We start from the raw sequence: 19,333 nt of genomic DNA on the forward strand, positions 1-19,333 counted from the left end.
TACTTTTCAAGTGCCTTCATGCCTTTATAGTCCAATTGTTTTAGCCTTTTTAGCCTGTCATTTTAGCCTTTTTTTTTTCTTTGTTCAGTGGTAGTAAACTTAATCTTTCACCAAGAGGAGGTATTTATATTATAGTACAACTATTAAGTCCTTTCTTCCGAAGCTTACCTTTAACTGTAAAAAACTAAAGAATATTCATATCTGTGTACCTAACCAGATTTGTTGGCACTAACGTAAAATTTAGTGGCTAAAGTAAAAGAGCATATGGTCAGATGCCTAACAGTAAGTTGTGTTGATTAGTGCTCAGACTCAGCATGGGAGTTCCTTTAGTCCTGGATAGGTGAGCAGTCTACACTGGGCTTCAAGAGCTTTCCTGAGTAGGGAGGCTAGGGGCAAGGCATGTGTGTGTTTTCTTTCTGTTAATAATGGAAAGGATTATCTCACCCATCTGTAAACGCATGAATTTTTTTGGATGAAAAATCTGGGAAATCCAGGAGCAGTTCTCCGTGGAAAGTTTTCACTTGCCTTAAACTAGTCAGACAAATGGGACAGAGGGGAAGGCTAGCCTTTTCCTGCAGAAAACATGTATAGGATAATACACTTGTGAGCTGAGGCAGCTGACAGAACTCTTCTGAGATGATTCGTTGTACTGCAGTTTTGTCTTCTAATACGATGTTGTTAGTAAGCTATCCATCAAAGGCTGAGCTCTGCTGCTGTAACTTTTGTGTAAACCTAATGTGAAAAATGATCTCAAAACCCGAACAATTTAAAGAAAAACAAATACAAAAATGTTATATATAGCATCAAGACTGGTAATTTAATATGACAGGATCTAAAGTAATAAAAGGCAGCAGTCCTAGCTACTCATCCAAGCCTACTTCCAATGCAAGTTTTCCTTCTGCTTGCCTTTTAACCTCATTTTGAAGATGACTGTTTTCCAGAACTGTTTTCAGTTTAATCATTTTAATTTTAATTACTCAAGCTTACTGCTTTTTCTTGTATAGAGTGTCTGTTTTATAAGTACATACTTTCCTTATTAATGTAAGTTCAATGTATTTTCTTCTTCAGATGATTTTTTTTGTCTCAAGATTCATAGAGAAGATGTAGGAGGTATCTTCTTCGTGACAGTTTAAATAAATAATTTTGTATTTATTAATGCTTACAAAGCGAAGGAGAAATGTAATACTTTGTAATACATTTTTTCTGTACATCTCTCTAGAACTTTGTAATTACGCATCTAGAAAACGTACTTATTTAATCTCAAGTCATCTGTTTTTCCAGTGTCTTTACAAGTCATAGTATCCTTTCCAATTCAAGTTTAGTGTCTAGTTCTTACGAAAGCTGCTAATGAATGAGATTTAGGATTAAAGTTTAGAAACTTCAAGTTTTTATTTGGATAATTTGTTTTAAAAAAATAAAGTTCTCCATGTTGCAGAGCATATTTTCAATGAATGTTTTTTTTAATATATATTTCTGAACGTTTGTTTTATTGAGAGTGTTGTGAGAAACCACAGGATCCGATTGATTCATTCGTATTGTCTAAAATGTAAAGAATCTTCAGTCTTTGGATCTGAGTTGGTGTAAGGATACTAGGAAATGCAGATCCTTAGATTCCAAATCTATATTTTTACTGCATGCTAATCATAGATATTTTAAATTTTTCAGAATTGTGTGTTCTATAAAATATTTTGTCAAATATTCATTTCCAACTTGCTAAATGAATGACAATTATATATATGGATATAGTGAGAGCACCTTAATGTGTCAATGCTTAAAATATTGATGGATTTTAAAGGGGAAATCTGGAGTTTCAGACAAAAGCTATGAATATCGCTGTCAGTTGGTTACTGTACTACCATCTTGTTTGCTAATCTGTTTGAACACAATGACAGTAATTGTTTTGTTTTCCATTTTGGAGACAAGTGGAATGAGACCACCTGCTTTTATGAGCAACTAACGTAGGTTTTTTTTCCTCTTACTTTCACAAGATGTTTCCTCAGTATGATTTTGTTTCAGCCTGTGGAAAACAAGCATTTCCTGTGATTGTTGTTTTCTCAACTAATATGCCATTATTAAAACATAAGGAGTGCAACTTGTGAGAGTGTTTAAGAGTTTCATAATCATATTTGGAGTACACAGGGTAGGAAAAATTTATTAGGGTATGAACCTGCAAATTGTGGTTGTTGTGAAGTAGCTTTTTTTGCTCTGGTCAAAAAAAGGAGAAACTAGCTTGGCAAAGGGATAGAAGAAAAGCAGGAAGAGAAGTAGATACTCACAGGAAGTTACAACTAATAGGCTTCTCTACTATAAATCACATTATAGCTTATTTCCTGGTAAAGCACCCATTCTTTCAAAAACCTGTATTTGACTTTTGGTGACAAAAGTGGGATGTTCACTGAAAACGTGGAGGTAAATGTATTCTCTCACTTCTTTTAGAATACTTTATCCTGCTTAGAAAATCAATTTTTTCAGGCTCGAAACAATTTGTGTCTGGTTTTGATGCAAGAATAAATGCTGAATTGCATCATCTGTTAGGGAGGAGGAGTTGTTATGATATGGCGTATGTATTGTGAAACAGTGTATATGATAATGACTGAAGCATGTTTTAATCTATGGGTAGTGAGTAGAATAATTTATCTGAACAACTGTTAGTTCAGGGTTTTTTTTAAATTTATTTTTCTTATAAGTACTTTTGCTTTCAAAGTTCAAAATTTAACCAGGCAGTCTGCAAGGCACAGACTGAAAGGTATTCGTTATAAATGAGCATTTTGTGAGGAAAGGGACAGCATTCTGCCTTATCTAAGCTATTACTTTGATTCTTTAGCCTCTACATTTATGATAAATCACACTTTGTTGCAGTGACAAATGGAGCATTTTGCAATTTCTTGAAAACAGAGAAAATATTTCTCTTAGTTTTATAGCCTTTGCATTCACAATTGCATCACTACTAAAAGTGGAAGGTGGCCTGGTATGAAGGAAAAAAGATACTAGTGCTACTGACTTAATTTTTAGCTTTCTGATATGTGAGTATTGTGGGCTACCTCTCACTCTGTATACTTTGAAATCCTCTCCTCTGAGGAATATCACTGTGTGCCTCTATTGCCGTTATTGTGTGTTGTAACTGAGTGAGTGATATTGTCAAATTTTTCTCCTTCACCGTTGCCAAAAGGATTTTGAATAGCATTGATGAAAATGGAACACTGACTGTTGTTCCCTGTGCTATAAATTGACAAAGCTGTGCTAAGCTAATGGATGTCTTACTAAAGCCTTTAAAAGTCTTGATTATTTCTGCAACAGTGTGTCTAGAAATGATGTGACCCGATATAAATGTGCAACTATTTGTGTAATTGTACATGTTAATAAAGTGGTAGCCTAATTTCTAAACAGGTTGATGGTGTTTGCTTTAGATAAATGCACTTAGTAATACTACCCTTATAAACAATGATACTCAAATTCTTTTTTATCTTTTAATGAGTCTTAAACTAAGTAACTTATCTCCTGTAGTTCTAGACGTAGTATTTTTCATAATGTTGTTTTTTTTTATTCTGCTTTTCTCCAACAGGAAGGAACTTCAGACCTTCAAAGGTAAATTCTATTTTTAATATTCTACTTGAATGTTTGCAAGAGTTACAGTAATTCTTGTATTAAAGTGAAACTAGGAAGGAACTGTTCCAGTTCTACATTTGATAATGTTAGTTTTATGTCAGCCCAGCAGGCTGTTTATTTTTCAGTTTACCTGTTCTTGCTACTGGTTTCTCTGACAGAGTCATAAGTGTAGGAAGAACACAGATGGTTCTGTTGTCTTAGCTAGGTTTCAGAGATTCTGTATCTAATATAGGCTTTTCCCTTGGTGTCCAGTTTTGGAAGTTAAGGGCTTTGTCTTCAGTTAGTTGATGTCTGTTCTAGCATGAACGTGGTTTTGACATGTGTCACAGGCTGTTACCTATTAGACTTTTGTCTAGCTATTTCTAGGAAATTTTCAGTGTTACGTTACATCAGACCAATGCAATTCTTGTAGCTCAACTTGTTTGATATACACAATGTTATATATGGATATCTGTCTTAAATAATACACAATGGCTAGAAACTCTGTCATGTATTATTGCTTTGTCTGTGGTGTGTAGCTGGAACGCCTGACCATTCTCACCAAATCTTAAATTCAGGCTTACTCCGCCTACTAATGTTAATGTTTGATCAGCTTAACAATTGCTGTTATCTTTTGCTTTGAATAAGGTGTGACTGTGGCTCTGTCAGCAGTCTTTATTGAAGAGAATGAAGTCAAGTACGTTGACTTATGTCAATTAATTGTCTCCTGAAATGGAAATTTCCATCCCTTCTTTCAATCAACTGCATTCCTCTTTGCCTTTTCAGTTCATTACTATCTCATCTTTACATAATGCTAAAAAAGGAAAATAGAAATCAGACAAGCACCACAGATTATGTAAAATGTCACTTTATCTGTAACTTAACAACCCTTTTTTTGATTGATTTGACAGCTTCAACACACACTAGTTCAATACAAAACCAAAGGTAATGCTGAGCTCGTTCTGTTCCAGAGAAAAGCAGCTACTTTGTAGTATCTGATGCTTGTGAGAATAGTGACTCCTGGTGGGTTTTTTTTTGTGTCTATTCGAGGATTTAAGTGAGTTTCTGAAAGCCAGAAGGATGGCTTCTTGGTTTTCCAGTAGAGATTGTAACTTTATTTGACAGTAAATATTTTACAAAGACAATTTTTTTCATGGAAGAGGAAGGTGTTAGCTGTGTGTTGACCTTGAAATTCATACCAAACTAAATAACTGGTTCTGTAATGGATATAGATGCGTATAGATTTCCGGTAATAGTTATGAAAGGTGTGTCTTGGGTAGACAAGGCTTGTCTTTGTAGCCAAGAGACGGCTTTTAGTTTATTACAAAGAGGGAAAATTGCAAACAGATGCCAAGAAAAAAGTCTTTGTGTGTTTCTTCACTGAAAAGTTCAACTGCAGTCTGTGAGTACTGCAGCTGATACCAAAGGGAAGGGAGTAGCATCTCATGCATTAACAAGGAAAGACCAGATTAGAGGATACTCTAGGTCTGTTGGACATTTTTGAACCAACTGATCCAATTTATTCTACGACACTCAAAAGAACTTGCAGAAGCAAAGGAAGGCTGGAAAAGCATGAACAGAGGGAGAGATCTTTAAAAATGGGTATTAAACATCAGTCAGCCCAATTTCTGTGTTTTTTCATATAATGAACTGATGGATAAGCCTGTATCTGGCAGAAGAGAGAGAAGTAATAGCTAATAAACTTTAAAGAATAGTCTTATCAAGCAAGTCAAAATTCTTTCTATAAAATGACAATATGCTTTAAAATAACCCGTAGATAGTGTATTTTGACTTCGGCAACGAATTTTACTGTCTTTCCTGATGTTTTTTCAGGAAATTGAGATTAAACAACTGAAAAACAGGTGCATGGCCAATTGGAAAGATGTACTTGGAAAAGACACTTTTATAGTTTCTTGCTTACTAAGTTATGTTCTTTCTCAGATCTGATGCTACTCGGAATTTTTGTGGAGAACCTGTATGGTGAAATAGAAGTGTTCATTAGATTGACTTCGGTCAGTCTTTTTCCAGCCTTTTGGACCTTGAGCCAGTTTCTCATTATCCAGCGTATATGTCATCAGCTGATTGGAAACAGGGAGAGTAAGAGCTGGGTAGATGATTCTTTACATTTTTATATTGCAAGTATAGACTACGTTGTCAACTAGTTCGTCCTTGCATAAGTGTCCAGAGTGATGTGTGTTCATAAACATTCAGTTTATAAAATACCCAGCACAGGGACTAGAAAAGAACTATTTAAAATACCTTTATATACACTTGGATCTTTCAATGCATGTGCAGTTGAAACCACTGTGCATTAAATTGTGTTTTAATGGAAAAGAACAGAAATGCCACTTTTCATGATAGAAACTAGTTATTTGTCAATTTGAATACCATATGCTAAAAAAGTCTTGGCTTCCAAATAAAGTCTTGCATAAAAACATATTTCATAAGTATGTAAGTTCATTCTCTCTGAATCTGCAGAAATAGAGGTACCACAAAAACATTCCTTAAATATGTTTGCTAGAGTGGGTAAGAAGAGGGTTGTATGCACGTCTTGCAGTGTCCGAATGGAACTCTCATATTCAGTAGTGCTGAGTTCTCGTGCCTTGCTCAGAACAGAAAGTGAGTTTTACTGGAATTAAGAAACCGGATGGTATAGTCTGAGGGTCAGAATAGCACAGCTCTGGAAACTTGGATTCAGGGGTGCATCCCATCAATTTCACAATGAATACAGAAAAAAGCACGAATTGTATATTGACGCTGACCATGGGAATGGGGTCTGGCTCACAAGGCAGGTGAGCAGCTTCACAGGTCTCTCAGATCTGCTTGAAAACTTTACTTCCCTGGACTTTTGTGTGTGTATAAATAAAAATAGATACACATACACAGGTTTAGTCTGGATAGGACCACTGTAAATTTGTGAAATCCTCAAATGTATATAACCTTACAAATATTTTAAGTGCTCTTGTATACCTAATATTTACTAAAGACTTATTTTAATATCGAAACAAAATCAACCTTCACATAACCAAGAAATGAAATTGTTTCTGGTTTCATTTAGATCTTCCTACTGTGTGTGTTAAGGTGCAAAGTGGTAATTCATTGACCTATTGATTATTATTTGAGGATACCAGGTGTCATCAAGAAGGGGCTCAAACAATGCTCAGTTATTTACCTCTTCGCAGCATTGAAAAGTGTTTAAGAAATGATAAATTGTTTTTGTAATTGTCAGTGGAGAGACTGTTTTAGAATTTATTCTTGCATTTTTCATTTTGTACTGGTACTTTTGTATTACAGCTTGTACTCTCATTCATGAAGAAAAGTAGATTTTATTTTATTTTTCCTTTTACTTTAATACTATGGACAGGGGCAGACATCCTCCTTTGTTGTTTGCTGTACCTACAGTGCACAGGGGCAGGACAAACCTCTCCAGTCTCTTTTCTTTCAACCTCCGGGGTTTTCTATTACAATGCAAGCATAACACATTATTTAATAATATGTGATGCTGAGAAGGTAAAGGTTAGAAGCTTTTGTGCTTCTTTACAGTAAGCATCTCTCTCTGAAGAAGGCAGGGAGTGTTTGATGTCCCTGTTGATACTGCTACAGAACTGTCATTTGTGTACCCAAAGTGTGAGTGTGCTCTAGGACAAAACATCTCAAAGGTTGTCCAGTTCATTATTTTCATAATTTATCTTTCAGAAAGCTTTGCTGTAAAAAATGATGGATTTATGAATGAAAACATTGGGTATACCATATGGAGTAGCCTGCAAGTTTCTTCCCAGCGTGCATCAATTTCAGTGTTCGGAGAACTGCTTGCAGGAGGTGGCTGATGCTCTGTGCTGTCCTGTCCTGGCTTTGGCTAAAAAAAAAAAGAGTGTTTTGTTATGGATTTTGGCAATTTCATGTGACAATAGAATTTATTTTAGTTTATATTTCTGTAAGTGTGTATTTGTTTTTAGTGTTTGATGGATTGTACTCTTCCATGGTTTAGAAAGGGCATGTATCTCATTTTCATTTTTACAGCTGAGAAACTAGAAACTAGATAGCAAATATATGGTAATTTTCTACTGATACTTGAAATCTAGCACATTAAAGACTGTGCTGAGATGTGAAACCATTCCACCGTCCTTCTATGCACGTTACAATTTTTATTTTTTATTATTTCTTTTTTGAAGTTAACATTGCTTCAGTTCCAGCGCAGCCAGGACTGTGAGTAAATATTTACAAAATACTGTTAATCTCTTTGCAAGGTGGAAGAGTGAAGTGGAGCAGTAAGGTAGATAATGGAAAAAAATTTAAAGTTATTAAAGCAGTAGAATTGCACAATGGTAATAACATATGCTGCTGACTTTATTCCAAATGGGAACTGTACACATGATAGATTTAAAATTCCTTCTAAAAGTCCATTTTTATTAAAAAAAAAAAAATGTTTAGCATTAAATGTTTTGAGTTTGTTTCTAGAAAGAAAACCAAAGCAATAGAGGCCCTTTAGAAATCAGCAGCACAGCGCTTTTAGACAATGAAAGGTGGCAGAAACTTTGTAAGGGCAGATAGGCACATGGGTTTGGCTACTGAGTCATGCATATTTCCAAGCTTTAACAGGATTAGTTTCATTCAAGCTCAGGGAAACGGGTCATATGACCATTTTCAGCACTTCTATTTACAGTACAACAAAATATGTTTTCAGCTCTTTGCGTCAGAGATCTCTCCCAAACAAGTCCTGATAAGTTTTAAGAGCTTTATCAGAATACTCTTTCTGAGAAGGAGGCTAGTGAAGTAAAGAGGTGTTTTTTCTTGCTTTTCTCTTCCAAGTTAAGTCATTGGGTCACATTTGGTATGCAGATCATTTGTCATCCCTCTTTGTGCATCTAAGATGCTTCTGTTGAAATGACACTTTTCCAGTCCTTTTATCAGTAACTTAAATCTGTTTGTATCTAAACTTTAATTTCCTGGCTTTCACTGTTCCCTTTTCTAAGAGCACATGATATTTGGAGCAGTCTGTTGACTCCATCCCTTTCTTCTCCTTTTTTCTGAAATCTACTCACCTCAACAAATAGTATGTCAAACTGATTTTTTTTTTTTCCTCCAATCTAGGAATCCTCTTTATCGTGCTGTATTCTGACAGCTGTCAAAATAAACAACTTTTTCCTAATCTTCATATTGTCTTCCAGATGCACGATATTAGGCAATGGAGGGCTTTACAGCTCAGGGTTGACAGAGCTCATATGTTCAATGATGTAGCTGTTCCAGAAGTTGTGCTGTAATTTTGAGCACACAATCCTGTGTGTTTCTTCTGAGCAAGAGTAGATGACATTGTGGTAGAAAATCGTATTAGCCACAGGGAGTTTGTTTACATTGACATTTCCAATTATTATTACCGATAATAATTACCAATTATACTACCCCAGAGCCTGTCACATTAGGAACATTCAAGGTGTTTCATTACTGTGAAGAATTTTTCATTGTCAAATTGTGTCCATAACCAAGGTGGTTAATAATGAGTGTTCTAATTTAATGTTTTATTTTGTGATTTTTTCATTCCAATGACTCGATTAACTAGAGGAGAGGGGGTGTCTCTGGATGTTTGGGCGCCTCTTCCACAACGTGCTGTGGGAGTTTGGCAGTCCTTCTGCTATGAGTGTTTCCTGATTGTTTTAGAATTTATTTAGGTGACCATGGTCAAAAACTTAAATATTTAAACCTTGTAGCACAGATATAAAAGAAGACAATTCTTATTTTGGCATACCAAAAAGCATTTGGGAAACAATTGCTTAATTCTATTGTAATAAAGCTAAGATGGAGTTAAAACTTAAGGATATTCAGGTTTCAGAGTTTTTCCTTGTTATTTTGCTATGACCTGAAAATATTCTGATAGATTTTTAGTTAATAGTGTGTGTTACTAGCTTCTTTCCCATCCAGGCTGTGGGAGGAGAACCTTGCAACTTTGGATGCCCTGTGTTGTCTGTGACAAGAATTGACCAATACTGCCATATACGATAAGCACTCTCTTGAGAATGGAAGGATTTGAGACTTGGGTACTTCTAAGCAAACCTTGAGTGAAAGGGCAGATAAGTTTAACTACTGAAGTCTTCCATTATAGTGTAATAGGATAAGACAGATGGAGAAGAAAAACAAATGATGAAGTGTTCTTATGGCTACCTTGCTTTTGATTTTTTGTTTTTTGTCTTTTCAAGTTTGCAGACTTTCACATGTTCTAACTCTCAGGACATGTTTTAAAAGTTTCTAGATCTGAATCTACCATACTTATAACTTCTGTCCTCTTTTTTGCCTTCCTTGAAATAGGTATAGACTTCAAGTCAAGCCTTTTTAGAAAGTAAAATAGTAATAATAATCTTTTTTTAAAATAAAAAATCCTTTTGAATTGAATGATAGAATCATAGAATGGTTTGGGTTGAAGGCACCTCAAAGATCATCTAGTTCCAACTCCCCTGCCATGGACAGGGACACCTTCCACTACACCAGGTTGCCCAAAGCCTCATCCAACCTGGCCTTCAACACTTCAAGGGATGGGGCATCTACAACTTCTCTGGGCAACCTGTTCCAGTGCCTCACCACCCTCAGAGTGAAAAAGTCTTCCTTCTATCTAATCTAAATCTCCCCTCTTTCAGTTTAAATCCATTGCCCCTTGTCCTATCACTACATGCCCTTGTAAAAAGTCCCTCTCCAGCTTTCCTGTAGGCCCCCTTTAAGTACTGGAAGGCTGCAATAAGATCACCCTGTAGCCTTCTCTTCTCTTCTCCAGGCTGAACAGCCCCAACTCCCTCAGCCTGTCTTCATAGCAGAGGTGTTCCAGCCCTCTGATCATCTTTGTGGCCCTCCTCTGGACTTGCTCCAGCAGCTCCATGTCCTTCTTGTGCTGGGGCCCCCAGAGCTGAACGCAGTATTCCAGGTGGGGTCTCACGAGAGCTGAGTAGAGGGGCAGAATCCCCTCCCTCGACCTGCTGCCCATGCTGCTGTGGATGCAGCCCAGGACACGGTTGGCTTTCTGGGCTGCCAGCGCACATTGCCGGCTCATGTTGAGCTGCTCATTCACCAGCACTCCCAAGTCCTTTTCCTCAGGGCTGCTCTCAATCCATTCTCCACCCAGCCTATACTTGTGCTTGGGACTGCCCTGACCCATGTGCAGGACCTTGCACTTGGCCTTGTTGAACTTCATGAGGTTCTCACAGGCCCATCTCTCCAGCCTGTCGAAGTCCCTCTGGATTGAGAAAAATTGAGAATCATCCCTCTGAATTGAGAAATTTAAGGAAGGTTCATTCTTGATCTTTCACTGATTTCAGTCCTTCCCAGTAAATAATTGAATCTTTATACATTGGGGATAGATGTAGAATCATAGAATTGTTTAAGTTAGAAGAAACCTTGAAGATCATTGAGTCCAATCATTAACCTAACACTGACAAGTCCACCACAAAAGCATGTCCCCAGGCACCACATCTACACATCTTCTAAATACCTCTAGAGATGGTGACACACCTGCTTCCCTGGGCAGCCTGTTCCAATGCTTTGACAATCCTTTCAGTGAAGAAATTTTTCCTTATATACAGTCTAAACCTCCCCTGGTGCAACTTGAGGCTGTTTCCTCTTGTCTTATGGCTTGTTACTTGGGAGAAGAGACCCACACCCACCTTGCTACAACCTCCCTTCAAAGCCTCCCTTTCTCCAGGCTAAACAACCCCGGTTCCCTCAGCTGCTCCTCACAGGACTTGTGCTGTAGACCCTTCTCCAGCACTGAGATGTAAAAGCTTTCCGATGTACATTTCTGTCGCCCACAGGTGGATGGTGCTGACTTGCACATGGCTGATTGTGTTTGGCCAAGTTACCAGACTTAATGACGTACTTTCAGAATTTCTCCTGTATAGGAATACGGACCCGAGAGCAGTGCAAGTTTTCCATTTTCTGCCTTGACAGCGACTGCATGTGGTAGTGCACAAAAGCGATTGCTTGCCTCTTGCTGACCCCTTAAACATGATTTCTCTTTCAATTGGCAACACTATTGAGTTAAGTACTAGGTGTAGTTGAAAATTTATTAGCTGCCTTTGACAAGACAACAAAACATTTACTGGATTAAGGTGAAGCAAACTACAATGGATAGTATCTTGTGTATGCATTTATTTTGCAGATGACTGGAAATAAATTTGTTACCTAATAGGTTAATGTCTGCAAGTGTCAAGTCTTCAGGGCAGACAGTATTTTCTATACAAGAAATAGAATTTGCATTTCAATGGAAGGAGGGTAAAAAAGGTTTTTTCCAGTGTATTTAAACCGTAGAAACAATTACCTACAATTTTATCTTGAATTGCTACATCAGAACGCCCTTTCCCATGATGTTTTGCCAAAAAGTGGGCTGCACTGTCATCTGAATTAGTAATCTGATATGATGGGAAATTATTTCTCCTCTGCCCATTTTTAATTAGTTTTTAACTGGTGAGGGGAAAGCCAGGGCTTCTTTGATAGTGGCAATACAGGCTTGGGTGGATCTTAGGCAATCATAAAATAACATCCGTTTCTAAGGTGGTTATATATATCGGAAATGGGTCTGAATTTTCAAAGCTGTAGGTAGGTAGTAGAGTTTCTAAAGAAAATCTAAAATTTAAATTTAAAAAGGGGTGGTATAAAGATACCAGATTATTTATGGACGAGTTAGATAATCAAATTTCCTTGGAGCCAGTAACTGTGTGCTCTTGCAACTCAGCTGATGAGTGATAGTTTTTGGTTTTGTCTTTTCTTCCACCCCAAACCACTTCTGGTTTAACGCTTTAAATGCTTTTTTTACCTTTTGCTTGTTGTGTGTTTTGACTGTAATGTAAATTTGTATGTTAGAAATTTGATAGTGCTGGGTTTTTGTTTGTAATCTCTTTGCTCAACTAGATTTCAGGATTTTGTATGATGGCTGTCACCTGAAAGTAGTATTCAGACAATGAGTTAATATAACCCACACAATGCTAAAATTACAGATACTTATGAAGCCGTGTGTTTATCAGGTTTTTCAATGCTAATTCTGGCTGGGGGAGAATGGAGGATAGGAACACTTTTTCTTTTTTTTTTTTAAATTCTGCTTCATCTATATGTATTTTTAGAGAACTCTTTCATCCTGTCTCATGTTGCTTTGTGTTTTGAGGGAGCAAAGTTTATTCTCCTAGCAAATTTTAATATTGATGCATTTATGTGGCTTTCTCTTTTTCCTGGAGTCCTACTCTTTTTGCCTTCTAGTGTTGCACTAAGTCAAAAGCCCTTTTGGAGGTCAGATGCATTACAAAAATTTTGACATCTCTGCAGCTGAAAATAAGACGCGCCTCTTGGACGTGCAGGTACAGCTCCTGTTGACTGCAGCAGAAGTTGGCCCTGTGCTGGAGTCAGCCTTGCAGAGTCCTGGCTTTGTCAAGAGTGGAGGAGGCCGGTGTGACAATAGAGATTTGTCTGTGGCTATCGCCAGGGTGAATGGCTAACTTTGTAGATAATGGGAAAAAATTTCATGGGAACGTAAGTCCTGTCATACTCAGTTTATGTAGAAAAGAAAACGTTTAAAGGTGTAATGTTTTAATTGTCTATAATGCCTAAATGACTGCTGTGGAAAAACCAGAAGCCTATTTTGTCTGCAGCTCGAACTCGAATTCATCCTTTAATCCTGCCTTCAATCTGGACTTCAGTAATTATCTCGTGATTATTATTATTATTTTAATCTTTCCCATAGATAGTTTTGGTGTTATTTTCAGCGGTGAAGTAAAACTGAGTTTCACAGGCCCATGCATTCTTGGTCATTCTTCCTCTAATGATGATGATTGGAGAAGTATTTGTTACGTAATTCCCTTTTGTCTGTATTTTGATAATTGTCGCCAAGAAGCTTTTTCAAATGGGATCTTTTTAAGTATAACAAAGGAATTGTTCTGGCTATCATGGTTTCTGGCAGCACTGCACACCCTCTAAAAACGAAGGGGTAACGTATGCCAGTGTTCCAAATTCTGAGCAACGCCTTACAATTTCTGAAACGTAAATGCACCGTTGTGTAACTGCAGCATCACCGTAACCATAGGTTCTCGGTCATATGCTGTTTCTGTAATTATTTTTTTTAACTGCATACGCATTTTTTTTTATTTTTGATGAAAATGTAGCCTGGATACATAATACAAAAACTTCAGTTCTCAGTAGAGAACACTGCTCCTAATTTATTTAAAAATCACATCCCAGGTTTTTAGTATGTTATGTGTGAAGTAAGAATAGTATGTAATCTGGTGTGTGGGGTATCTGAGCTAAACCATGTTCAGGAAAAATACTTTGAGGGGAGAGCCTTGTGAACATCACCTAATAAAAAAAGAATTCAGAACCCTCCGTCCCTTCTCCTTGCTTCTAACCCGTTCTCAAACACTTCCAGCTCTCTGCCAGATAAACACGCACTGTAACTGCCTGTCAGGAGATTATAACCCGCCGGGAAGGTTTCTCTCTGTCTCGCACCCCTTTATTTGTCAGCGTGTGGTACCTTCCCGAATCCATGCGTGCATGCCTGGTAGAGCCCAGCTGCTGGTAGCTTGTGTTCGGGTTCTGGAAGGGCGCTGAGTGGAAGTACCCATGTGTATGCATCCGTGTGCGAGTGACCCACTGGAAAGCGGCAGCCGCGGTGTTACTGCTTTGAGAAAGCAGCCTTCTAGCATCCGTCTTTGTTCTGCACCAGTGAAGATGCACATCCGCGGAGCTGCTTGGTAACTGGAGCTTTCGCTTCACCACTGCTGTGTTTCTTTTTCACTTGCTGATCTCTTACTGCCATGTCATCTCCGGGAGCCACTGAGAATACTCAGAAGAATTCATGTAGGTGGAACTTTATTATAGTCTTTATTATTTGTCAGCCTAATGTGCCGAGCTAATATAAAATGCAAAATGAAATTAAAGTTAGCTTAATTAATTGCCTCAGTTAGCACCATTGCCTGATTTGCAAAGGGTGTGCTGTAAATGAGAGGTTCGTTATCAACTTGGTTTAGCAAATTCGAAAGAAATAGCGACTTTGTGTCTATTTTGTCAGGCCTTTTGTTTATAGCTTTGCTTTTGTCTGTCACTTTGCATTACTGTCAAGGTAATACTAGTCGGAATTAGTAAAAGAATGCAGATACACAGATACCATGTTAGCTAAAATTCAAGCAGACTTGTCTGAGGGTGGGGTAATAGAAGATGAAGGGAGACAGAGAATTATTATCCGAAGATAAAATGGAATATAAAAAATTAGATCAGTGAATTCATTGGTATAGATGCAGTTATGCTAATTCGTAGTTTCCTTCAGATAAATAAAGTAATAAATAAATGATAAAAGTGTATCTTTTTAAATGAGACCATTAATGTTATTTATATGCTCATCAATATGAACACCCTATGTCATAGGAAACAACGTTTTTCATAATGCAATTAATAACATTTTTATGCTGTTAATTTGTGGCTAATGATGTTTAGAATTGTTCATTAATTGAAACAGAAATAAGATGTGGATTTCTACTCTGATTGTTTTTACGTTCTTTTATATAACCACTGGAAGAGTTTTTTTCTGTTACCATTCACATGGATTTTTTTTCAGTTGATGTTCAAGACCAAAAGATGAAAGTAAATTGAACTATTATGTGATTTTAATGACCTGTTGGAGCATGCCTTTATCAAGGCTCTACCTATGAGTTGTAATTCTGACCATTAAGTTTGATATTCATGTTAAATAACAATGTAAAGTAAAGTTGAATATTTTGAACAGTTCATCTGGTATGGGAGAACTCTTTACATTTGCATTGATTAAAAAGACTTCATTTTATCAAAACAGTTGTTTTCCATAAATCTGGATAGAACAGTTGACCGTTTACTTAAAGATGGCAAAATTTACCCTCTGTTCTCCTAAATGTGGTGTGACCACTTTGCACTCAAAATTGTCAGTTTTGCAAGCAATATATATACTACTGGTATAATCCATTTTGTATCCTTAACTACTTTATATGTATTGACAGAAGTTGTCTCTTTTTGTTTTTTATTCTTGTTGTTTCCTGAAACTGAAGTGGAAGTATAGTGAATTGGGGGCACAGCTGTGAATCTTCCTTTTTTTCCTTATTTGCAATCATATCCGGGACAGTAGAATAGCTATTTTGTGTGGGGGCAAGGCCCAACCTTGAAATTATGCTTCTGGAAGGATTAGAATATGGAATTGGAGAATATTTCTAAAATGTGAGCTTTAGCAATATCAGTCCTCCAACTACTGCTGGGTAGATGAAGCAGTTAAGTAGAAGCTTTAGTATCAACATTAATTTTGGAAAGGTTAGTACATCTCTGGTCACTAGGATTATTCTAATGTTTTTTTGAATCACATTTTCTTCTAAAGCTTGGAGACAGAAAAAAGTAATGCAAAACTAAAGGTGGACTAGTACATTTTTCTGATAATCTGTTTGCCCATCTGTCTAGGATGAAGTTAATGAGAAATTAAGAAATACTCATCTACCTGCTTTTAAAAAGATTACTTTTCCCTAACAAGATTGGGTGTAATGCTTTTTGAGGTGCGGAAACATCAAATGCTGTAGGGTCTTGTGGCCTGTGACCGCATCTTAGTGTGAACTAATTTTTGAACAGCTTTATCATGACTGTATTCTTTCTTTTGGCGTACTACTTCTATTTTATTACATGTTGGAAATGTAAATGTAAGTGCAGACTTTTCATCAGTTTGTTTTGTAGCTAAATAAATGTACAGAAATAGATTATATGCTTTTTATATTTCTCCACACGGCACTATTTCTTTCTATAGTGGCACTATAAATATGATTCTATTCTGGTCCTTACAGTGTTCAATAGTAGAACTGGTTTAAAATCTGCAGTAGAAATAGTTTATTTCTTCATTATAGCATGTCCTTACATAAATCTCAGTCCCACATTTCTCAGCAATGTGTTGTTAAACTACTTGTTCTGCTCAGGTTTTAATGATGCAGATGGAAAGGGCGGATGGCCGAGGTGTGCACGTGGGCATATAAGAATTCCAAATGTTTCACTGTTCCTGGTCAGTAAATGGAACAAAAATGTGGATATTCTGGTAAACAATTCTGTCCATTTTATTTGCGAGTGTCATGTACGCTGTGTTAAATTATATCAAGACACTAGAGCTGAACCTCTACAAACATAATTCTTCAGTATTGCAGCTGGTGTGGCGTCTTTTTTGTGACTTATTTGTTTTTACTGAACAGGTGAAATAATACTCTTTTGGAAAATGGCATTGACTAATTAATGAAATACTTTAAAAGTTAGCTGTTTCAAAATCAGTAAAACATTTTTGTATGTATACAATATTTTTAAATTACGTATTTCTAATAGAGTGTATGAGTTAAGGCCGGAAGAGGTTGAGGCAGTTCTGACTAACGGAACGCATTGTTTCATTTGTAACCACTTGGGGTACTCCGTGGATTAAGATGAAATAAAAATCTTGTGGAGATGTCACTCAATCCTTTTTTTCCTTTTATGTAGAAGCCAACTAATGCTATTTTGACATTACGTAAATGAGACTTGATCAAAATGTAGTCGGCGGTGTCGCATTTTAAATCAAACAGAAATGGTGCCATTTATAGGAATAAGTTTCTGGCTTAATTAGGTGATTATGTAATCACTCCAGACCTCGTGCGCCTACGTTTCTATTGGCTCAGGGGGGTTTTAACTTGGATCATAATCTTAAATCCTCATAGATTTATTATCCCTTCTCTGGTTGTCGAACACTAAAGTGAAAAACCCACGCTTCACGGAGGACATAGCTGAAAATACATCAGGTGTTTTTCAGTGTACGTGGTACATTCCCAGGGATGGGAAATGGAACTGGTGGTCCTTGATAAGCTGGAGTTTTGTGGCTCACGAGTGATGTGGGAATTGCAGTTTTGCAGACCCACTGTCCTAAGCCTTAATCATAGGTGTAATGTAATTTTTTTTTTTAAAGTTCATTAATTAGAAGGGTTGGCTTTTTACCTTAGTTTTAAAGAGCACTAGTTAGTTGTCCATGCGATTAGCCTCATGTACAGGGCAGCTTCTGGCACTTGCTGGAGAGCAAGGTCCTCAGGAAGGGCCCACAGCTTCCACTTCTGGCTCCACAAACCTATGAGACTGGAGGAAGTCTGTCCATGTTAGGAGTTTGGGTGACTTGTGTATTTTCCCTTTTTGCTTGTTGGTGCATATTTAGAGGGTTTTGCTGCCGGTCACTTAGTATCTGGTTCTCATCACCTGAGGAAGTTTTGGCTGTGAAGCTGTAGAAAGGCTGACAGAATAGAAAGCCAAGCCCTTGATTCTGAATACATTTGGGGAACCGTAACTGGTATGAAAACTTCCTCTAGTTGCAGGATGGGAAGGTGTCTGGCAGAGGTACTTCTTGCTCCCTCTCTTGCTCTGTCTCTACATAGAGTTCACGGTGCTTTCGTACCACCTCCATTTTAGTGATTATTCAGTCTAATTGCATTAAAATTGTGAAATGAAAATGAATTTGGTATATGGAAGAATTGTGGACCAACTTTACAACAAAAGAGAAAACAGGAAAGGTTTTATCTAACACAGACCAGAGAGAATGTATTGTAGAGTCATATTGTAGAAATTTGGAAACTTTGAGGGTTTCTGAGACAAAAAAAAAATCCTGTTATTTTAGAAAGAAAGTTGTAAAATGCAAGACAATGTCTAAAGGTATTTTTAATGCGTTATTAAAAAATTTATGAGTGAATTTCAGAAAAGCCAGTATTCTTACTGTATAGTCCTCTTTGCAGTCCTTGAAAGTTCAGGATTTCAACTGAGGAAATAATAAGACGACATTTTCATTCTAAGATACTTTAAAAATAGATGCTTTTTGAATTGACATTGCGAGTACTATGGCAGTTCTAACGTGTACTGCTGCTTTTTGAATGAAAGAAATAGTCTAGTATGCTTCTGTAAGCACAACATTCTTGCAGTGTAATTCTTATGCTTAAGATACATATTATATATATGACTCTCTAATATTAACCTTTGAGAACTACTTACTAGATCTGACTCAGTTTTGACTTGGACATTCTGTATTTTGTTCAGGCAACAGCACAAGTATAAAGGTTAAGTGTTGAGAACGGATGTCTCTAACAGCAGTAAAACATGCAGAAAATAAAAAATAATGCGATAGATTTTGTCCTCTAGTAGTTAATAGCAAGCCAAAAAGTTCTGTGTCAGGTTATTGAGCAAAAATGATTTAGGAGGAAAACAGTGTCTGTCATAAAGTTGCACTTGAGGAATGAACTATTGAGATTAATTCAACTGTGAACAGAGTAAGTTACATCCAGGGATGGATCAATCATGAGATTTCCAGTGGACAGCTGCGTATGAGAAGAGGTGTTAGAGAAACGATTGAGTTATGAGAAGAGAGCTTGTTTCACAAGATGCTAGGAGAGCTTGGTTTGCTTGATGGAGGGGAGGTGAAGACACATCTACGCGTAAATATGTTGAAGGAATTAGCATCAAGAAAAAGAGAAAAAATTGTTGAAAGGCCAGTATGTGTTGGGGTGAGATGATTTGGGGGTTTTGTTTTGTAGTAATTAGCATGCCTCCAGCTAATTGGTAATTGTGTTAAACTGTTCTAGTATTAATTCAGCAAAGAGGCTTTCTTAAATCCCGTAAGCACTGAAAATACCGTCTGCCTATGTTGTGATACTGTTCAATCTTTTATTTTGTCTGGCGTCAGTTGTTTTCTGACTTACTCTAGTCCTCAAATTACTGAGGAGGAACATGAGTATTT

The 19,333-nt window shown here is 37.0% G+C and overlaps 1 protein-coding gene across 1 annotated transcript in view; it reads left to right on the forward strand.

Moving 5' to 3' along the window:
• The window catches only part of DTNBP1 (dystrobrevin binding protein 1), a 68,529-nt gene that overhangs the window by 27,175 nt on the left and 22,021 nt on the right, over positions 1-19,333 (forward strand). Inside the window, exon 7 of the mRNA XM_086609001.1 lies at positions 3,563-3,585. Coding sequence (XP_086465127.1) covers positions 3,563-3,585 — 23 coding nt within the window. The remainder of the gene's footprint in view (positions 1-3,562; positions 3,586-19,333) is intronic.

This window comes from Tauraco erythrolophus, chromosome 3 (genome assembly GCF_009769465.1).
Source record: "Tauraco erythrolophus isolate bTauEry1 chromosome 3, bTauEry1.pri, whole genome shotgun sequence".
NCBI classification, from domain to species: Eukaryota; Metazoa; Chordata; class Aves; order Musophagiformes; family Musophagidae; genus Tauraco; species Tauraco erythrolophus.